The sequence below is a fragment of the Gigantopelta aegis genome, chromosome 6 (genome assembly GCF_016097555.1).
Source record: "Gigantopelta aegis isolate Gae_Host chromosome 6, Gae_host_genome, whole genome shotgun sequence".
Lineage (NCBI taxonomy): Eukaryota > Metazoa > Mollusca > Gastropoda > Neomphalida > Peltospiridae > Gigantopelta > Gigantopelta aegis.
Window position 1 is genome coordinate 6,707,421 of NC_054704.1, and position 22,290 is coordinate 6,729,710.

A 22,290-nucleotide genomic window follows, 5' to 3' on the forward strand; every position below is an offset into this window, starting at 1 on the left:
ATTCATACATATTTTATTTATTCTGTTAGCATATTTGTGTATTTGGCAAGTATATCTCCCCAAACCTACAATATTATGCAGAATGTAGCAAGAAGAGTAGTAATAATTGTTTTAAGTTAAACAATACATAATATATTATTATATTCTATAATATAAATTATCTAGATTCATATGGCGTCATGGAGTGGTTAGACTGGTTCTCTCCTCGAAAGATAGCTCAAGTCACCTATGGAGAGAATCAGTCAACAACAAAAATATATAAGGCAAGGGAGACAACTGCTATTTGTAGCAGTGAAAGCCCTTTCACCAATATATGAATGCACTGTGGCATTATAAGCGAAGAATAACCAGCATTTATTATTTTCTCTGCATAAGAACAGTAATGATAATCATAAGTTAAATGATATGAAAATACTTTTTTGTGGGTTTAACTGAAAAAAATACACTTTAATAGCAAAGGCTTCGTTATATGCCTAAGTAAATATAATAATCTTTGATATAGCAATAAATAGGTCATGATTAAACAGATTACATTAGTCAAGAGAATTACGGTCTTCAGTTTGTGCACAATGTAGACAAAACGACACACAATAACACAACCTACGAGATGTCGTACAACACACAAATTAACACAAAATAGCACCCAAAAGCTGTGATGCCTTGGTTCTAAAGCTGTGGCTATCAAAACGTACTACATTCATTCTCTATGTATATGGAATGAACCGAACACAGATGTCCAGTCAGGTGTGTTGCCCAACAACCGAGATGGAAGAAACAGAGCAGCAACAATTTTTGTTATTGTGAAACAACATACAAAACTACGGACACCTATCTTTCATAATATTTGGTATGAAATATCGAGTAGCTCTTTATATACAGTAATTATATATGTACAGGCAACCATATACATATACAAACTGCCCCAAACCCTGTTAATACAGACTGTTACACAGCTGCAACCACAGCTTGCACTGTCATATGTTAAATAACATAAATATTTTAATACAAGTCTTACAATATATAATTTAAATGAGACAAAGGTGTATTTCATAGTATTTGTTCAGTACTAACCTAAGATCAATCTAACATTGCTGAATTACAAACTGGTATATTGTACAAATCGCATCACATACAGTATCTGCCATTAAATAGCGAACACGCGCACATACATATATATAAACATGATAAACATCAAGCTCTATTGATACAAACTGTACTTGCTTTGTGTACACAAACACATAAATATAGCACTGCATATGCCGCTAATCTATCTACAACTGCATAGCTAATCTACTTATGAGTAAAAAAAAATTAAATAAAAAATTAATAACATGCTAATAAATATATCAAGCTAGTACAATGAATGCATCTGTTTTTAAAGTGGTTATCTTCATGTTGGACACTGATCACAACCTGTCTAACATCTGTGTTGTTGTAACCAGTATTACAGCTATATAGTTCAGTCATGTCCAACATATTGATAGAGACACAACACAATGTTCAATTCATTATGAAATCTCATCAACACAATTATCGTCAACACGCTTGTAGTTTTTTAACATTTAATATTAGGAATGTTTGGTCTCTTCTACTGTATGCCAAACACAATCCTACAAGTGAGACAAAACAAATAAAATTTGCAAGTTTCTTGCTCATATAATTTTCAAGTTTTTTTGTCCTCTGTAAGTAATAATTTTGTCCATGATTTGTTAAAGATAGGTTGAAACCTGCAAAGGTATCATCCTATGACATAAAAATGAGATTCACAAGTACTGCACATTAACCCAAAACAATGGAAACAATGAAAGTAGGTCACTGATGGATGCAGTTCATTCAGTCATGTTCTGTTACACAAAACGGGCAATATGTACAAATAGTCATAGCAACAAGCAACTGAAAGACTTGCAAATTATTACCCATCTACCCCTGCAAACCGAAATAGGATGGCCCAGAACAAGACTGGACAATCCATTATGGAAAAGCTGGGGAGACAAATGATCATCGTAATATGTTAACAATTTTATCACTCTTCCTTCATGACTTCAACATTACAGGGAATAAAATTCTTTTCTCAGTGTCTCTTGAAATTGTCAAGATGTGGTTTACTTCTTTTTTGGTGTGATTCTTGGAATTCTCGACCCGCCCTTGGCGGGGGTGTTACTCCGGCTTCCGCTGCCTCGACTGTCAGCGGTGTGGGTGGAGAACACGTCTGACTCACTTGCCTCCGAACCCGCATCACTTCCTGTTCGACTAGCAGGACGACTTCCTCCACCAGTGCTGGCTCGACTAGAGCTTCGGCTTGCTGCTCGGGGAAATTGAAACACAATTATAAAAGTTTTGTTTTGATTTTATCATTTACTTTATTTAAAAATCAGTCAAAGTTAGAGGGGAGAGGGATGATGTTAAAAAGAAATAAATAAAAGTTTATTTTGTTTAACAAACAGGACAGCACATACCACAGTCTTTAATATACCAGTCATGATACACTAGTTGGGGCGGGAAAACACTGAGAATGGGTCCACTGATATGGTTAAAAAATAATCGGAGCACGGTAATTAATATGATTTTGTTTAACAGGACAGCACATACCACAGCCTTTAATATACCAGTCATGATACACTAGTTGGGGTGGGAAAACACTCTAAGAATGGGTCCATTGATGTGGTTAAAAAATAATAATCGGAGCATGGTAATTAATATGATTTTGTTTAACTTGACAAAAAGAGTACAAGTGAATTAAAAGGACACTTTTTCTTAATCCTTTAGGGGGAGTGAAGATGGGTAACTGCCATCCTGCATGTATTAGGTAAAGCACTAAAAGTTAATATATGTACATGTATCAAATTATTAAATTATATAAAAGGTTATAAAACTGTAATGTGTACACTTACCTGGACTGTAAAGATTTCCTGGACTGCGGATGTTACTTGTAATGTGTTTATTAAGCAATGTGTACACTTACCCGCACTGTAAAGATTTCCTGGACTGCAGATGTGACTTGTAATGTGTTTATTAAGCAATGTGTACACTTACCCGGACTGTAAAGATTTCCTGGACTGCGGACGTTACTCATGCGATATCCTTTTGGATCTGCTGTTAAGATTTGTTGCACCTCACCATCTGGACTCGTTTTAACACGCTGTCTCCATGGTGATGAATGTTGAGTTTTCTCTCGAATCTGTTAACAACATAAATACTTTTGTCATTATGTGAATTAATTTACTTGTTTTAAAAAAACTTATCAGTTATTTAAATACAATATAATTACAAGCAGACATCTTGTTCCATGGAATCAATGATCATTCCATTTAGCAAGTGCTGTAATCACTGATCATTCCATTTAGCAAGTGCTGTAATCACTGATCATTCCATTTAACAAGTACTGTAACATAATACCTGTATTTGCATAAGAACAATTGCAGTGCAATCCTATGATACAAATGTTAATTCAACCCCTACCCCACAATAACTGTCTCTCCCTGGGGACAATCATTCAAAATTTTATCTAACTAAAAGTTGGTTCACATGAAATTTAGGTACTTCTTTGGTTAAATTTGAATTATATTCTGAAATTCGGTTCACATAAAATTTAGGTAACTGGTTTTGTAAAATATATATAAACTAATCACCTAAATCAAAATGTATTGAAAATAGTTATCTTTTGAAATTCACAAATTTTATTTCAGAATGTGTAAGGGTTCACCACTTAACTGATTGGCAGTTCACATGAATTTTAAGTTGTGTAATTGACACACAAACAGAAAATGGTTCACTTAACATATTGTGACCGGCTCCACTGTATTCAACTACATGTATTTATAAAATAGCCATAAGCTATATCAAAATATAAACCACATGCCAAGTCCTTTTTCATAAGCAATAAAATGTTTTCAATCAATGATAATGTAAATAAATTAAATTGAAAACCCCAAGTGATATAATGTTTTTTTCCAACATATAAAATCAACTTAAAATTAACAGGTCAAACATGGAGATTTAATATTAATTTGTTTTTTCAAAAACAAAACCAATTCACCAAAAGCACCAACATTTTCCAACACCATGATCACACAAGAAATGCAAAAAATCAATAAAAACCATATCCGTAAAAAAGCAAGCGAACACAACTGACCAAACCAGGGTGTATGGAGAAATTCGGGGTTCTTAGCAATACCAATGCTAAAATGAGGATTTTGGTAAAAACAGGAGAAAAACGTGAATAAAAACCAATTACTGAATAACATCACACCTGTCTGTGGTGACTAATGTGATTACAGCAACACACCTGCAGGATTAAAAAAACACACAGGATATTATATCAACCGACTGGCCTGAAGTAAAACACACAGGATATTATATCAACCGAATGGCCTGAAGGAAATATTAACAGTTTAATCTGCAGTTTAACTTGCATTTGAATATGGGCATTAAAAAACTCTCAGGAGATCTATCACAATTGTTAGCTTGGATATGAATATTAATAGCTTGCAGGAATTCAGCCATGGCTGTGTCAATCCTTTGTGAGTTAAGGAAAATATTACTGTACTTATAACCAGGAAACGGGTGTGAATATTAATAGTGGGCAGGAATACAGCTGTAGCTATAATCATCCATCATAAGATAAAAAACATTTATATTTTACACAAATACTTCACTACAGACAACTAATGAATTGCTGTGCTATTCAAAGGTGAAAAATTGCATTTGAAAAATCTTGAGTTATGATTTATACTTCAACTAAAGATTTTAATTTTATGATCAACATTGAACAGTGTTCAGACAATTTAGCAAAACCTGCATGTATTATGTTTACATCACCAAAACTACAGCATACTAGAAGATATCACCAAAATTACTTTTTAGTTTTATAAATACTAAACAGAACCCCATTATCCTTTAATATACTATTTGTCTGTAAACCAATGCCTTCATTACAGTGTGATGGAGCAAAAATAATACAGAAATAAAACTTGTCTTCCAGTGATGTGTGAAATAAGTGTCCCCTATAAGAGTTACGTACCTTGGTGATGGGTCCGCTCGATGAGCCCTGAGATCGACTGCTCCACGAGTTGTTGGCGGAGTGTGTCGAACTTCCCGAGTGAGAACTGCCGGCCGGGCTCTTGGAAACAAAGCCGGTCATTGACTGACTCACCCCTTCTGCAAGAATGAACTGTTCCCGCAGCTCAATGTTTGTCCGTCCCTTTGCTGGAATTAAATAACAGAGACAGTTTATTACATTTTCCCAAAGTTATAGAACTAGTCAAGTACAAAATAAATGTGTTACACAAAGCATGTACAACATAAGAAAGCCAAGCCTTAGATACTCCAATAGCTAATTGAAAAGATCTAATTGAAAAGAGTTAACCACCCTCTCGTATCAGTGACATTGTCATCTTGCCAGTTGGACTGAAACAAACTTTAAAGCTGGTAGCTGAAAAGGACTCGATGCATCTGAAGATGTTGGTCACCAGCAGCTGTTGGAGAATATCTTGACCATTGGTCATCCTCAACAAGACTGAATCATCTTCAAGTTGTGTAGGTCCAGTGTCTTCACAAACGGGATAACTTCTTGTAACATTTCCTCAGGCTTCAGTTCTCAAATGGCAAGACATGCAGACAAGAAGCTGACTGGTTTGATGCACATATTTATATATTAAACTCAGAACACTTAATTGAGATATTCTTGAGCAAAATCAAGAAGTGTGTTTATTATTTAACAAACTATCAGTGCTTTTTCAAGACCCACAAGCACTGTTTATCAACAAACAAGTACATTAGAAAACTATAGTCCATCATATATAGCTATCAATATTAACACATTCTTTACCTGTAAAACTAAATGACTTGTAGTTTTATGTTTTAAGATTAGCTGTCCCACCTCATAATTAATCTAGCATGCACATTTACACACAGGAAAAACAAATAATTTCAAAAATATCCTAAAATTATCTTTCTCCAACAATATCATGTAATGTAATAACTGTCTTCATCAATTTCAAACTCAAAATACATTGTATATGCATGTTATTTCTTAGCATTACAGCAAAACGTAACAAATTAATGATAACAAAAGCCAAATTAAAATCTTCACTTTTCTCATCTTTTTATCACAAAACTTTACTCACCATAAAGAAAGCACACATAAAAGTAATGGTACTAAACTTTGTATACAATACATTGTCAATATGTTTGCACTAAAGGAACTACAGGGTATCTATATTTATCCACAATACCATTCTTGACTATTTTCTACTGTCAACCGAATAACCAAACTATATTTTCTTTAATGCTGCTATTCTCCCTTCTATGTACACAACAAAGTCATTTATTTACTTACACAAGTATGTTGTAATAAATAAATGAATTTCATACAAAATTTATTTAAAACAAAAGGCACAGAAATATGTAACCAAATAAAAAGAAAAAGAAAAAAGAAGTTAATATTCAAACTTAAAATGTGATCATTGTGACTGCTTGAGCTCTAGACTTTTAATCAAATTTCAAAGTGTATTGTTAAAATGGTAAACCAAATGTTGTGAACAAAAAGAATTCAGCAATGGAACATATCTAGAGCATGCAGCAAGGGTAGGGTGGGTAAATGTTATGGGGAATAGTTAAACCATCTTATGTTTGGGTGAATAAACATGGGAATTAATAATCGGCAAATATTGCAGGATTAACCGTCAGTCAAAATATAAACTAGTAAAAGTGAGTACAACAATTAAACTTTTACATGTACATTCTGTAGTTAAAATCCAGGCACACTGCAAAAATGTATTAAGGATTATTTACTACCATTCAAGAACAGGGCACAAAACATTCTTTAGTATCTTGAACAGCATTCTAATCAAGGCAATAGATGATACCAAACAAGGGAAGTAACTATAGCTGCATCCACAACAATTACCTTCCCTTGTTCTATAGACTCATGTCTCCAAAACACAAAGCACGGCAATACAAATTCTAGTGCTGAAAGGACCAGTAACTTTAAAAACAGAAGTTCATCTGGAACAGTGACACTAGTGTAACATTTCATCAAAATCAATGTTCTGCTACCATAGATACAGATATACACTGTGATGGTCTGAATAAGATGAGATCCATATATTTAATATATATATATATATATATATATATATATATATATTTACTGAGCAAACTGTTTTGAAACACACCCAACTTTAGCAGACATTCTGACCTTAGTCAGTGCAGGTCAAGCCAGGAAAGATTTTGGGGAAAGGGCAGATTTGATTTTCATTATGATCTGGCACAAGGGAGTACTGGATGATCTGACCAGGGACATGGAAATATAGGAGAGGGATAATACTGGCACAATTTGCAAAGTATCTCACATGTAAACAATTAATAAACAAATTAAGATGCTAATATTTTGCATAGTTCAGTGCACTGTAATGCATTTTATATGGCTCACCAACACAGAAAGGTTCCAACATAAATACTGTGATGGCTGCTAAATTTGCAACATACAGATGCAATAAGAAACATATTGGTTTTGTTGTTTTCCTTTAACAAAATCATCCGAAATGCTGCTGCTTTCTGGTATATTTCTACAAACCATTAAAAGCATCTATACATATATATATATTCCCAACCCCAACCCATTCTTTCAGCATGCACAAATTGTTTTTATTTTGACATGAAGGTAATGTTTAGCGACACCCCAGCACATTGTTGAATCAGCAGCTGAGAGGTGTCCAGCGTAATATAAACGACATATAAAACCTACAGCTACAACATACACATGCACAGCCCAGGAGGCAACACAGAGGACCATTTAATTCACATCTAGATTTCTCTACATTTAAATTTTCAATGCCACTTTGCTTTTCTTTTTTTTAACTCCACATCAACATGTATATAGTTAAGTAATGCAACCTTTCAAATTAATAAAACCATTGAGGACAAAATCAAGAAAATAAAGGTAAAAAGCTTAGTGGAAAAATGAAATGAATGGCATGGGAAAAGCTAACCCAGATATTAAAAGGTGTTCCATCATAATGGACTTGTAAGCTAGCCAATTGTGAATTCAGGGGAGCTAACTGAGGACATGCAGGAAAAGAAATAAAACCACACCATGCTGACACTGACGACATGTTTTACACTTTACAACAACCTGCGCGAAACTAAATCGAAAATGCAACATAAACCAACAAAAGAAAGCCGGGGTCAGCATCAACCCGCTTGTAGTCAAAACCAATGCAGTTGGGCACACAACCACAAAGATCTAAAAACAAAAACCTACACTGCTCCTCGAGTTGAAGAAATCGCCTTCGCAAGCGAAAACGATGCTGACGCCAAAGGCCCACTTCGGAGAAGAAAAGAAAGATCAAATTACCACGAATGAAAAATATAAAGGACAAAAATACCGATGCAAAAAAAGACGATGACGACTGAAATTAAATAAAACATTCCAACGGAAGACACAGAGAAAGGAGAAATACATCTTCAATAGCCGTGCATTTCCATGTTACATCTTTTGAAACCAGCGAGGTAAAGAAACAATTGGTATTGTTACCTTTAGTTTACTCTCTTACAAGAATAAGCAATTACTAGTGCTTGAATGATGTGGTACCAATTAAATTAAATATACATCTTGTTAAAGACAAACAAATTGCATTTAAATATTTTAGTGTTACACGATTTTTGTCATTTATTGTCTTTATTATGCATAGAAAATTAAAAAATTCCACTGTACTGTCAATATTGAATGTGAAAAATATTTTTCTTCCATTCAAAACTTTTTAGGAAACATTCTTTGACATCCCAACCAAATAAAGATTTCCCCTATTTTATTAATTCTCCATCTTGTTCCACGAAACTAACCTACTTAGTAATTGTTTCTTAACCTGCCCTGGAAATACAATAAAGATTGTGCAATGCAAACACACAGTCAGTGAAGATGTGAAGACGAAATGGACAACTTCGAAAGCACACAGAAGAAATAAAAACACTGAACGGATGTGTCACATGGGTGTCTTAGTAAATAACACCTCATGAAATCTACTGTAATTGAAGCAGAACCCACCAGACCAAGCTAAGTGTAATTGTCTATAATGACTAATTAAATAAGCTGGATTAATATGTTTTGTATACCCTTTTCCTCGTTATACTTACACCCAAATGAGGTGTTCATTTTCGTAAACTCTGAGGTTGCACAAAGTGAAAATCATAGTATTACATTTCCATAATATTAAAACTTGTTTCATCAACTGCACCTTTGTTAAATAATTAATCAATACCCAGAGCATTATTAATGAATACCCATGTCTTTACTACACCTGTAAGTACCTGTATTAATAAAGCTAGGTAACCCGGGTTAGATTTATCACACTTACCGATACGGCAGAGGAAACGATGTTCTTTTAATAACAACATTTTAAATTTTCACTTAGAAAACCGATATACACAATTTTTGTTTTGACAATTTACACCATTTTGTAATTGATCATTTTACAGCAATACTAAAATAATTTCAGCAACAAAACTTGATATATGAAGAAACACAAAGGCAAGCTTTACAAAATTTAAAGACTTACAAAGATGTTATTAAGCACCTACCTGGGTTGTATTTACAGGTAAAAACCATTCCTTGTACAAATATAGCATAAATATTTTAATGTATTGTCAATGAAATCACATTTAATCTTCTCACCTATTTTATACAAGTTTGGAATTGAATAATTTTGATCCAATTTTAATGAATGGTATGTGACTGCTTCACGTAACTAGTGCTTTCAAGTAGGAATACACGACACACATTGTTCACTATTTCGGTGAAATGTTTCGTGTAAACGTAGTGATCAGATGTGGCTCCTATTAATGAGCGTCACAGTGACAGAGTTGAGGTGTAAATCTAATATCAGTTACTGTTTCAGAGTGGTTGCATTTAACAAGCTTTGGTTTCTGATGAATCAGTGTTGAACTGTTTCTATTTGTTAACAAGTTGATCTCATTGAACTATCAAATACAACAGGATTTTGTCTTTTTAATAGGCTGTATGCATCAAGTAGAATTTTTAAAGTTTGTTTGCATCAAGCGGTGCAGTGAAAGTCAGATGCCACATGTGTATAATTTGGGTGAAATGAGCGGTAAAAATGTGTATTGCAAAACAATTGATTTTGTGTTATCAAAATATTTAACTCATTTAACAAATATGTTAACTCCCTAATAAAATGTTTTTTTATTTCTTAAACAGTCTAATATAATGAATGGTTTCTCAATATTCAATTTACAAAAATCTTAAATAAACTACCATTACTTACTACATCTTACAATGAACATTTAAAACTGCCATTTAAAGCTTACAACACTTAACATTAAAAAATAAATCTGAAAAAACACACCGATACTGGCTTTTTGAAGCAGCATGCATTATAAATGGACTTTATTTTTTAATTTTTACTACACAGCAGAAACTTTATTTTATTTTTATCCTGCATAAACTTATGATAGAATTCAATCTAAGTCATATATAACATATTTTTTTGTCTACTAGTTTATCAAAAATTTTAGGTTAGACATATGATATAACAAAATAAGTAAATCAATAATCTTACAGATCAATATTTACTGAAGAAAATCTTTTTATCAAAACATAATTAGGTATGTTTTCATCATCGTATTATTAGATTGGATCGCACTGGAAATATTAACAAACCTACAGCAAAAATCAAACCCTTTTATACTTAATAATAAATAACTTGCACAGGCGTTTATTATCTTGAGAATGATTGCGTTTATAATGAAGAAGAATGAAACAATTCGAAAAGCCTGTTTTGTTTATCATCATTAAAGAATGATTACTCTTAGACTGATGAAAATTAAATAACTCACACAGGCTGTTTTGTTTATTATGATGAAAGAAAGATTTCTCTAAGACATGCTTACCTCTACATGGGTCATTCTTAACAAGGAACTCATCGAGAGCGATCCACCCACCACCGACACGAACCATGACGGTGCTCCGAAGAATACGCACCAAACGCAATTTCTGTGAATCACCAAACTGAAAGAGAAAACCAATAATAAATGAAACATTTTCTTTTTCACAATTCCCATCCTATTGTCAAAATGGAGTGAAGTTCTCCTCCATATAATCGATCTCTCTCAGATTTAGAACAGCCAATTAGAAATAGTACGGGTTTTTTTTCTCTCATGGTACTGAAACTGGTGATCAAGTACCTTCTTCTTTTTAGTTCATGTGTGTAATAGCTTTGTTAACAAAGTGTATGTTACGTTGGTAGAGCTACAGAATTACTGAACAGTAAACTTGTAGCTACAGTAATTAAAACCCTTGGCTTCAGATTTCCAAAGCTATCTTAGTGCTGCATTATTGTAAAACCATTGTATCCTATGATATCATGACACACATGCCATAACCTATCGATATCATAGCACTGAGATATCTTCGAAAATATAGGCCGAGATGTTTAACTGTGAATGCGTACCCGGTATTTGCCTTCTCCAATCTTGTGGATCTTGAACTGCCGCATGCACGTACACTTGTTACACTGGCGCTTCACCTCATCCTGGATCTTATCCGCGTCCGTCGCCGGCTCAGCGGGCTGCAAGTTCAACAATGAGCATCACTTTAAATTAAATGCTAACTTCACAATAACACAATGTTGAAACCAGAACAAAAATGGTTTGCCAAGTTGTAGCTAAATATTAGGAGATGACATTACACATGTTTTTATTTCTAATAATGGTAATTTCAATTTTATAAAAATTGTTGAAAATCCTGAATGTAAATTGCTTTTTGGCTAAAAGGGAAAGAGTTGAGAAGGTAACTCCCTTGAAGAGTGATGTAAAATGATCAAGTACATCACTTAATAAAACATTTCCTCAGTCCTCCAATACGAACATATAAGACGGCACAACTCACCTCTCTGTCAGGTCTTAGAGCAGCCACAAACTCTTTGTAGTTGATAAAGCCATCACCGTCTTTGTCGAAGATGTTAGCAACCGCTTCCATTTCCAGCTTAGAGGTGGGGAATTCTGAAAAAGAAAAATTTACCATAACTGTATAAGGAAAGAAAATAATTACCTTAAAAAGTATTGTGTTTTCTAGCAGTCAATATAGTCCAAAAAACAAACAACAAAACAAAACAAACCTAATAAAAGGTTATTTTGGTTCTGAAGGCGCTGAACCTTGCTGAATGTAAGGATTTCATCTATAAACTAAAGAAGAGATAAAGATGTACATTGTACGAGTTCAAATATTTATCTTTATTTTTTTGAGTGTGACTGAAATAATGATTTCTCACTAAGTAAACACATTTTGGATTTCAAGTTGTCAAAATAAAGCCAAAATGCAATTTATTCTTCTGAAAACCCCCCCACAGACAAAGACTTACAGTCTATAATTTAAAGAACAGAAGAGGTCTGTATTTTTTTCACTTGAAGTATCCAACTGTATTTTTGTTGTAAAGACAACTTACTGGAAATGAGGATTCCGTCTATAAATTCCTTCCTGGTGACACGCCCATCTCGGTCCCGATCCTGTCGGCGGAAGAAGTCCATGATCCGAGCTTTGTTGTGGTGCATCCATCGGAGATATCTCCTCCGCCAGTCGTCAAAGTCAAAGTTCTTCATTCTCTCAACCTGAAAACAATAAACACTTTGAGAAAGAGCATGTGAAAACAATAAACACTTTGAGAAAGAGCATGTGAAAACAATAAACACTTTGAGAAAGAGCATGTGAAAACAATAAACACTTTGAGAAAGAGCATGTGAAAACAATAAACACTTTGAGAAAGAGCATGTGAAAACAATAAACACTTTGAGAAAGAGCATGTGAAGACCATGGCACATTACAGTTAGCAACATCAAAGAAACACTATGACAAAAGTCAGTACTGGGATTAGAAAATGAAATGTTTGTTTAATGACATCGACACCCAGCTTATTTTAGACCACAGTTACATGATGTCTAGAATTATTAATATTAAATAGCAAAACGGGATCTTTTATATGCTCTTGCACAAGCAGAACAGCATATTTCAATCAAGATCCACTGGTGGAAGAGACACAAAAAGGTTCCACCAAGGGCATGGTTCCTATAAGCCATCATCACACATCTTGTTCCTGCAGTGACTAGCAACATTTCCCAAAACATTTATCAAACTACTACACTTCTATATCCAAGTGGTTCATGTTCCCCAAAGGAACATCTTCTCCAACATTTCCTAATTTTCTGTAGTGCTTTCTTTCTCTGCAACATACAATATAATATCTTTTCATAAAATGCAGGGGTATATAAACTTTGCTTAAATTCCTGCACGGCAATAGGCAGAATCTTAAGATAATTACTGGCAAATGAAAAATAAAAGGTCTTGCGCAAAGTAAATGAAGAAACAAACCTCGTTGAGGTAATCTAGAGCATCTTGAAGTTTCCGCTGTCTGTCCATAGCCATGAGCCAAACCTGTCTCCACTTGTTGAAGAGCGCCCCCACACGTGGATTGCGGAACTGTGGCTCGGGGGTCCTGTGACCCGACGAGTGGTCTGGAGTTCTCCTCCCACTGTAGTCGGGCGTATGTCGACCACTCATATCCGGCGTGCGACGTCCACTCATGTCTGGTGTGCGGCGTCCACTCATGTCCGGAGTTCTTCGGCCGGTCATGTCTGGAATTCGTCTCAATCCGTGGTCAGGGGTCTGTCGACCACCCACGTCCAGTCTGGAATTAATGACATATATTAATGTTAATTACTGCATAAATATCTGTATAATTCAGTATTACACATTTGTACAATTGTTTCAAATATTTATGCAAAGAAATAAAGTCATTTTAATCCTGCGATATAATTAACAGAGTTCAAAGTCTCCCATCTGTCAAAATAACTGCTAATTCCATATTGAGCAGATGTTGGTTACACATCAGTGTGTTTTTAGTGCTTATAAATGTAGAGAAAATATTTAGCAAATGTTTAACGTTAAAGTAAGAAACTGTATTATAACATACTAAAAATTACCATTAAATATATAATATTTATTATGATGCTTAAAATGAAGGGTTCTGTCATCAAGCTTAGGATGTATGAAGGGTCCTGTCATCAAGCTTAGGATGTAGACTATCTCCAACTAAATTCTGTCATCAATGTACTAAACATACTTGTGTCGTATTGGAATCTTTGGCGTCCCTCTCAGAACTGGAATGTGGGATACGATGTCGGATGATGTTGATGATGGTCGCCGTTTCTCCGGTTTCGTCAGACGGTCTACTTCTGGTTGTTTGCTTGACATTTCATTCTGGAAGTCCTACAGAGAAAAACAGGCAATTTGTTTAAAACAGTGCCACAAAAAATAAAATCTTTTCAAAGATAAATACATTCTACACACAGTATCTATGTATTTATAGTGCACTGCTGTATGGCTGTAAACCACATAGTTCAATACATAGTGATAAATTAGTAGGTCTTCATTTTATTAAATTAACCAAAATAGATTGATCAAATTAATCTGTTTAAGGCAATTTCTGCATTAAATGACTGAAAATTCAAAGTCTACTGTTTTTGCCTAGGTACTTCAGCAGATGAGTTTCTTAATTTGGTTTCATTATGAATTCTTATTAACAGAGAAAGTAAGATAGTCAGTTAGTGAGCTACTTTGGTACCAACGCTTTCTAGACTGGTTTTTATGCTAAACATTAAATAAAATGACCTCTTCAGAAATCAGTCAAAATAGCTTTTAAACGTTTAGCAAAAAAAGGCTTTCTGAACATAGTCTAGATCTACTGAGAGGCTCTAATCTCACAATGTATCAGCAAGACAGTTAGTTTGTTTTGTTTAACAACACCACTAGAGCACAATGATTTATTAATCATCAGCTATTGGATGTCAAACATTTGGTAATTTTGACATAATAGTCTTAGAAAAGAAATCCTCTACATTTTTCCATTAGCAGCAAGGGATCCTTTATATGCACCATCCCATGGCCTTTTATATACCAGTCGTGGTGCACTGGCTGGAATGAGAAGTAGCCTGATGGGAGATGAGAGATAAGATAAAGACTAAAAGATGTTTGTGACTGATTCTGAAATGTATATCTGATATGAAATATATATCTGAGATGTATGGTATATGAGCAGGTTACCTGGTGGTCGTTGATCAGCTTCGTGATGATCTGTGCGTCCTGTGGGATGGGCTCACTGTCCAGCGTGGTCAGCTTCACCTCTGCCCCATTCAGCCACGCCAGCAGTTCGTCCAGCAGCGTGTTGTTGTTACGCACATTCTTCAGACCCTCGGCCAGACGCCGACCTCGGTGCTTACACATGCCAGTCAGCTGAAACACAGCACAGTTTGGTTATAAACTATCTCGAACAACACAGTATGCTACTTCCGTTTGAAATTTAAAATTTCTTTATTTAGTATATATATTTTTTTCTTTTCTTTTCCTTTCTTTTTTGCTACTGGGGCGTTCTTGGTTAATTAATATATACAGAAGCTTGATGCAATGTTATGATGTTAACATTTCAATGAGTCAAAATTTGCATTGATACATAGAATTACAAGTTACTAGTATTATCAAATGCATATTCCATGTGATTGATGGTCTGATAACTGGACCATTATCTTGGAAAGATTTCAACATGAACACAACTATACCTATGCTGTCAAAGTTTACCGTTTTCCATTAGCCACTACATTGTTATGTTAAACGTTAAAGTGAATGATTTCAACATGAACACAGCTATAGCCGTGTTGTGAAAGTTTACCAGTTCCCATTACACCTGAAGTTGTTATGTTAAAGAGATTTCAACATCTGTGACTAATTTTGCCGGTTTACCTCTTCCCAGCGAGCGCGGAGCACAGACAGCCAGTGTTTCATGGTGGACACGGCGTCCGGGTGACACAACTTCATGATCTCCTGCCCGATGTTCAGAGTCTCACGCAGGTTTGCTTCTTGACGCAACAGAGACTCTTCAAATTTCTGTCAAAAATACACAAGCATTTTATAATTTCAGCAATCATAACAACTTCAAAAGTCATATAAAACACAAATAACAGAATTAATTTGTAAAAAATATTTTTTCTAAAAAGCAACAACAAAATTCCATAATAAAAGGGACATTTTAAATTTATGTTACAAATAGACAAGGATTTCAGTGATTATAACAACTTCCAAAGTTATATAACACATATAACAGAATTAACATATATATTCTAAATAGCAAGAACAAAATGTTATGACAAAAGGACTCGTCAAATTTCTTTAAAAAAATATAAGATTTGTTATCTTCACCAATGAATAGTTTTCTTAACTGTTAAGACTATTAAAAGAATACTCATCAAAAATTAAAATCTGAAAAAATGTAATAAAAATAACCCGGCATGTATAATACTGCAAATGTTTTTTATTATGTGCAACAGTACACGTCACAATCAAAAAGTATATAACAGATGTTAAAGGGACATTCCTGAGTTTGCTGCACTGCAAGATGTTTTTTATTATGTGCAACAGTACACGTCACAATCAAAAAGTATATAACAGATGTTATAGGTAGTACAATACCAAATAACTTCTGGCTGGGTCAAAGTTCGAGGTGCACCGAACTTTTAATAGAGAAGTGAACACCACAAGTCCTGTGATTGGTTATAAATGTGAGTGTGTTGGTTGTAAAAAATAATAGTTTCATCTGGGTAAAATAAATGTGCAGTTTTATTTCATCTAGTACCAATGTGTCAAGTAGCCTTGTGCTTGAAACATGTATGGGGTACCTGTAAAAAAAAGTACTCAAATTTTGTGCGAAACTAGGGTAGTCATAGACGCTACCCGTTATCTCAGAAACGAGCAGCTTGACCCCCATTTTTTTCTGATTCACTTTAAGCGTAAGGGGTGGTAGTATTTATATCCGTGGCGTTTATGTCGGTTGATACGTTGCAGATAGGAGTTTTAGCCGTATATGTTACTATTGTCGTCTATGGGATTTGATTTGGTAGTGTACACCCTATAGGAACATTCCTGAGTTTGCTGCACTGCAAGATGTTTTTTATTATGTGCAACAGTACACGTCACAATCAAAAAGTATATAACAGATGTTAAAGGGACATTCCTGAGTTTGCTGCACTGCAAGATGTTTTTTATTATGTGCAACAGGACACGTCACAATCAAAAAGTATATAACAGACGTTAAAGGGACATTCCTGAGTTTGCTGCACTGCAAGATGTTTTTTATTATGTGCAACAGTACACGTCACAATCAAAAAGTATATAACAGATGTTAAAGGGACATTCCTGAGTTTGCTGCACTGCAAGATGTTTTTTATTATGTGCAACAGTACACGTCACAATCAAAAAGTATATAACAGATGTTAAAGGGACATTCCTGAGTTTGCTGCACTGCAAGATGTTTTTTATTATGTGCAACAGGACACGTCACAATCAAAAAGTATATAACAGACGTTAAAGGGACATTCCTGAGTTTGCTGCACTGCAAGATGTTTTTTATTATGTGCAACAGTACACGTCACAATCAAAAAGTATATAACAGATGTTAAAGGGACATTCCTGAGTTTGCTGCACTGCAAGATGTTTTTTATTATGTGCAACAGTACACGTCACAATCAAAAAGTATATAACAGATGTTAAAGGGACATTCCTGAGTTTGCTGCACTGCAAGATGTTTTTTATTATGTGCAACAGTACACGTCACAATCAAAAAGTATATAACAGATGTTAAAGGGACATTCCTGAGTTTGCTGCACTGCAAGATGTTTTTCATTATGTGCAACAGGACACGTCACAATCAAAAAGTATATAACAGATGTTAAAGGGACATTCCTGAGTTTGCTGCACTGCAAGATGTTTTTTATTATGTGCAACAGTACACGTCACAATCAAAAAGTATATAACAGATGTTAAAGGGACATTCCTGAGTTTGCTGCACTGCAAGATGTTTTTTATTATGTGCAACAGTACACGTCACAATCAAAAAGTATATAACAGATGTTAAAGGGACATTCCTGAGTTTGCTGCACTGCAAGATGTTTTTTATTATGTGCAACAGTACACGTCACAATCAAAAAGTATATAACAGATGTTAAAGGGACATTACTGAGTTTGCTGCACTGCAAGATGTTTTTTATTATGTGCAACAGTACACGTCACAATCAAAAAGTATATAACAGATGTTAAAGGGACATTCCTGAGTTTGCTGCACTGCAAGATGTTTTTTATTATGTGCAACAGTACACGTCACAATCAAAAAGTATATAACAGATGTTAAAGGGACATTACTGAGTTTGCTGCACTGCAAGATGTTTTTTATTATGTGCAACAGTACACGTCACAATCAAAAAGTATATAACAGATGTTAAAGGGACATTCCTGAGTTTGCTGCACTGCAAGATGTTTTTTATTATGTGCAACAGTACACGTCACAATCAAAAAGTATATAACAGATGTTAAAGGGACATTACTGAGTTTGCTGCACTGCAAGATGTTTTTTATTATGTGCAACAGTACACGTCACAATCAAAAAGTATATAACAGATGTTAAAGGGACATTCCTGAGTTTGCTGCACTGCAAGATGTTTTTTATTATGTGCAACAGTACACGTCACAATCAAAAAGTATATAACAGATGTTAAAGGGACATTACTGAGTTTGCTGCACTGCAAGATGTTTTTTATTATGTGCAACAGTACACGTCACAATCAAAAAGTATATAACAGATGTTAAAGGGACATTACTGAGTTTGCTGCACTGCAAGATGTTTTTTATTATGTGCAACAGTACACGTCACAATCAAAAAGTATATAACAGATGTTAAAGGGACATTCCTGAGTTTGCTGCACTGCAAGATGTTTTTTATTATGTGCAACAGTACACGTCACAATCAAAAAGTATATAACAGATGTTAAAGGGACATTACTGAGTTTGCTGCACTGCAAGATGTTTTTTATTATGTGCAACAGGACACGTCACAATCAAAAAGTATATAACAGATGTTAAAGGGACATTACTGAGTTTGCTGCACTGCAAGATGTTTTTTATTATGTGCAACAGTACACGTCACAATCAAAAAGTATATAACAGATGTTAAAGGGACATTACTGAGTTTGCTGCACTGCAAGATGTTTTTTATTATGTGCAACAGTACACGTCACAATCAAAAAGTATATAACAGATGTTAAAGGGACATTACTGAGTTTGCTGCACTGCAAGATGTTTTTTATTATGTGCAACAGTACACGTCACAATCAAAAAGTATATAACAGATGTTAAAGGGACATTACTGAGTTTGCTGCACTGCAAGATGTTTTTTATTATGTGCAACAGTACACGTCACAATCAAAAAGTATATAACAGATGTTAAAGGGACATTACTGAGTTTGCTGCACTGCAAGATGTTTTTTATTATGTGCAACAGGACACGTCACAATCAAAAAGTATATAACAGATGTTAAAGGGACATTACTGAGTTTGCTGCACTGCAAGATGTTTTTTATTATGTGCAACAGTACACGTCACAATCAAAAAGTATATAACAGATGTTAAAGGGACATTCCTGAGTTTGCTGCACTGCAAGATGTTTTTTATTATGTGCAACAGTACACGTCACAATCAAAAAGTATATAACAGATGTTAAAGGGACATTACTGAGTTTGCTGCACTGCAAGATGTTTCCAACTAATAAAATATTTGTATGATTAAACTTACATATTAAATATATTTTCTTGTTTAGAATATCAGTGTCTGCATATTCAATGTGTTTCTGGTTGTCTTAATATTTGTAAGAAGCCCAAACTGGATTTTGTCTTCAAATAATTTTGTACGTACGAAAAATAAAGTTAGGAAACAAAATGAAATTTAACCTACTACAAATATTAGAACGATAAGAAACACGTTTAATATACAGCCACTAATATTTTATGCAAAATATATTTGATATGTAATTACAATCGTTAAAAGGTCTCTGTTAGTCGACAACATCTTAAAAAAAATTGCAGCAAACTCAGGAATGTCCCTTTAATTATTGAATATGTGCAAGAATTGAACACACTGTTGATATAAAATAAAACAAGACCTGTTATCCAGCACCAGAACCAATTCACAACTCAGTCTAACCCTGGTTAACAACACCACTGGAGCACATTGATTTATTAATTATTGACTAAGTTTGACATATAGTCTTAGAGAGGAAACCCGTTACGACGTTTTTCCATTAGTAGCAAGGGATCTTTTATATGCACCATCCCATAGCATATACCAGTCATGGTGCACTGGCTAGAAAGAGAAATAGCCTAATGGGCCCACTGACGGGCATTGATACCAGGGCATTGATACCAGAGCGACCGTGCATCAGACGAATGCTTTACCACTGTGCTACAACTGTGCTACATCCGCCCCAAACCTGCTCTATGACTGACCTTGTGGTCTTCTATCTGCTGCAGTATGAGTAGCTCCTCGTCGGGGACCGGGCCGCGGTATCTCAACTGTCGCTCTGCATCTCCCAGCCAGTCCAACAAACCATGAGCCTTCTTGTGGAACTCTTCAGCCTGGAGGAAAGAACATTGCTCAATCATGGCACCTTACTGTATGTGTCACACTATTGTAATGTGATGGCTACAGTATGAAATGATTCTGTCACATATACTACTCTGTTACAATTAGAAGCATGCTTTCTTTGATACTCAATATACACAAAAACAGGACAGCACCTAGGAAAGTTTTTAGATGCTAACCATTGTAACATTGCTGGGAACATTATGAAATGCATTGGTTATAGAGATATGTAAGCAAAATGCAATTTTAATAATATAAAAATATTTTATTTGCCGAAAACCTTTTAAAATGGTTACAATTCACAATATTTTATTTGCCGAAAACCTTTTTAAAATGGTTACAACTCATAACAGTCCCCTTAAAAGTTGTTAGGAATGACAGAATAATGAACATGTTGATGTCACAATGCCGTACCAGTTTGTGAGCCTGTTCGAGTCTCTCCTGCTTGCTGACACTGAGACGACAGGTTCGATCCCACATGGTGGACAGTTCTATCAGCTGAGCCTGTAGCTGGGACGTGTCCTCAGTCGACTTCTCGATCAACTCCTTTGCAGACTTCCTCACAAACTGCACAGTGTTCGTCCGGGCTCCAAGCTCTTGTTGGAAGGTCTGAAACAAAAAACAATGTTGTCAATACTAGCAGTCATAAAAAAAACTATTAACAATAAAGATTGTAATATATTAAAAAGAGCAATGCGTTTGCATCTTTTGGACTTGTAATATACTTAAACAATATTTAAACATTATTTTATTGCAGTATTCTGGTGTTTTCTTTCTATGACGATGATAGCCTGCAGATCAAGATTATGTTTCCTTCTATCATTAACATATATACACATTACACAGATACAAACACACATTCTTTGATTGCAGTATTCTGGGGTTTTCTTTCTATGACGATGATAGCCTGCAGATCAAGATTATGTTTCCTTCTATCATTAACATATATACACATTACACAGATACAAACACACATTCTTTGTTTGCAGTATTCTGGTGTTTTCTTTCTATGACGATGATGCAGATCAAGATTATGTTTCCTTCTATCATTAACATATATACACATTACACAGATACAAACACACATTCTTTGTTTGCAGTATTCTGGGGTTTTCTTTCTATGACGATGATGCAGATCAAGATTATGTTTCCTTCTATCATTAACATATATACACATTACACAGATACAAACACACATTCTTTGTTTGCAGTATTCTGGGGTTTTCTTTCTATGACGATGATGCAGATCAAGATTATGTTTCCTTCTATCATTAACATATATACACATTACACAGATACAAACACACATTCTTTGATTGCAGTATTCTGGGGTTTTCTTTCTATGACAATGATGCAGATCAAGATTATGTTTCCTTCTATCATTAACATATATACACATTACACAGATACAAACACACATTCTTTGATTGCAGTATTCTGGGGTTTTCTTTCTATGACGATGATAGCCTGCAGATCAAGATTATGTTTCCTTCTATCATTAACATATATACACATTACACAGATACAAACACACATTCTTTGATTGCAGTATTCTGGGGTTTTCTTTCTATGACGATGATAGCCTGCAGATCAAGATTATGTTTCCTTCTATCATTAACATATATACACATTACACAGATACAAACACACATTATTTGATTGCAGTATTCTGGTGTTTTCTTTCTATGACGATGATAGCCTGCAGATCAAGATTATGTTTCCTTCTATCATTAACATATATACACATTACACAGATACAAACA

At 34.6% G+C, this 22,290-nt stretch overlaps 1 protein-coding gene across 10 annotated transcripts in view; it reads right to left on the minus strand.

Annotated features, from left to right (window-relative positions):
- LOC121375923 (microtubule-actin cross-linking factor 1, isoforms 1/2/3/5-like) overlaps positions 1-22,290 on the minus strand; it is a 208,270-nt gene continuing 185,980 nt past the window's right edge. For 4 of the 10 annotated variants that reach the window (XM_041503644.1, XM_041503635.1, XM_041503637.1 and 1 more), the window contains 15 exons: positions 20,942-21,136; positions 20,392-20,520; positions 15,806-15,949; positions 15,113-15,301; positions 14,133-14,278; positions 13,382-13,697; positions 12,462-12,624; positions 11,906-12,018; positions 11,469-11,585; positions 10,909-11,026; positions 8,264-8,326; positions 5,021-5,205; positions 4,250-4,285; positions 3,034-3,178; positions 1-2,302 (listed from right to left, as the gene is read on the minus strand). In XM_041503644.1, coding sequence (XP_041359578.1) covers positions 2,103-2,302; positions 3,034-3,178; positions 4,250-4,285; positions 5,021-5,205; positions 8,264-8,326; positions 10,909-11,026; positions 11,469-11,585; positions 11,906-12,018; positions 12,462-12,624; positions 13,382-13,697; positions 14,133-14,278; positions 15,113-15,301; positions 15,806-15,949; positions 20,392-20,520; positions 20,942-21,136 — 2,259 coding nt within the window. In that variant the 3' untranslated portion in view covers positions 1-2,102. Of the gene's footprint in view, positions 2,303-3,033; positions 3,179-4,249; positions 4,286-5,020; positions 5,206-8,263; positions 8,327-9,135; positions 9,166-9,356; positions 9,381-9,411; positions 9,610-10,908; positions 11,027-11,468; positions 11,586-11,905; positions 12,019-12,461; positions 12,625-13,381; positions 13,698-14,132; positions 14,279-15,112; positions 15,302-15,805; positions 15,950-20,391; positions 20,521-20,941; positions 21,137-22,290 lie in introns of those variants that run through there. The other 6 variants (XM_041503641.1, XM_041503645.1, XM_041503638.1 and 3 more) reach the window with 5 other exon arrangements.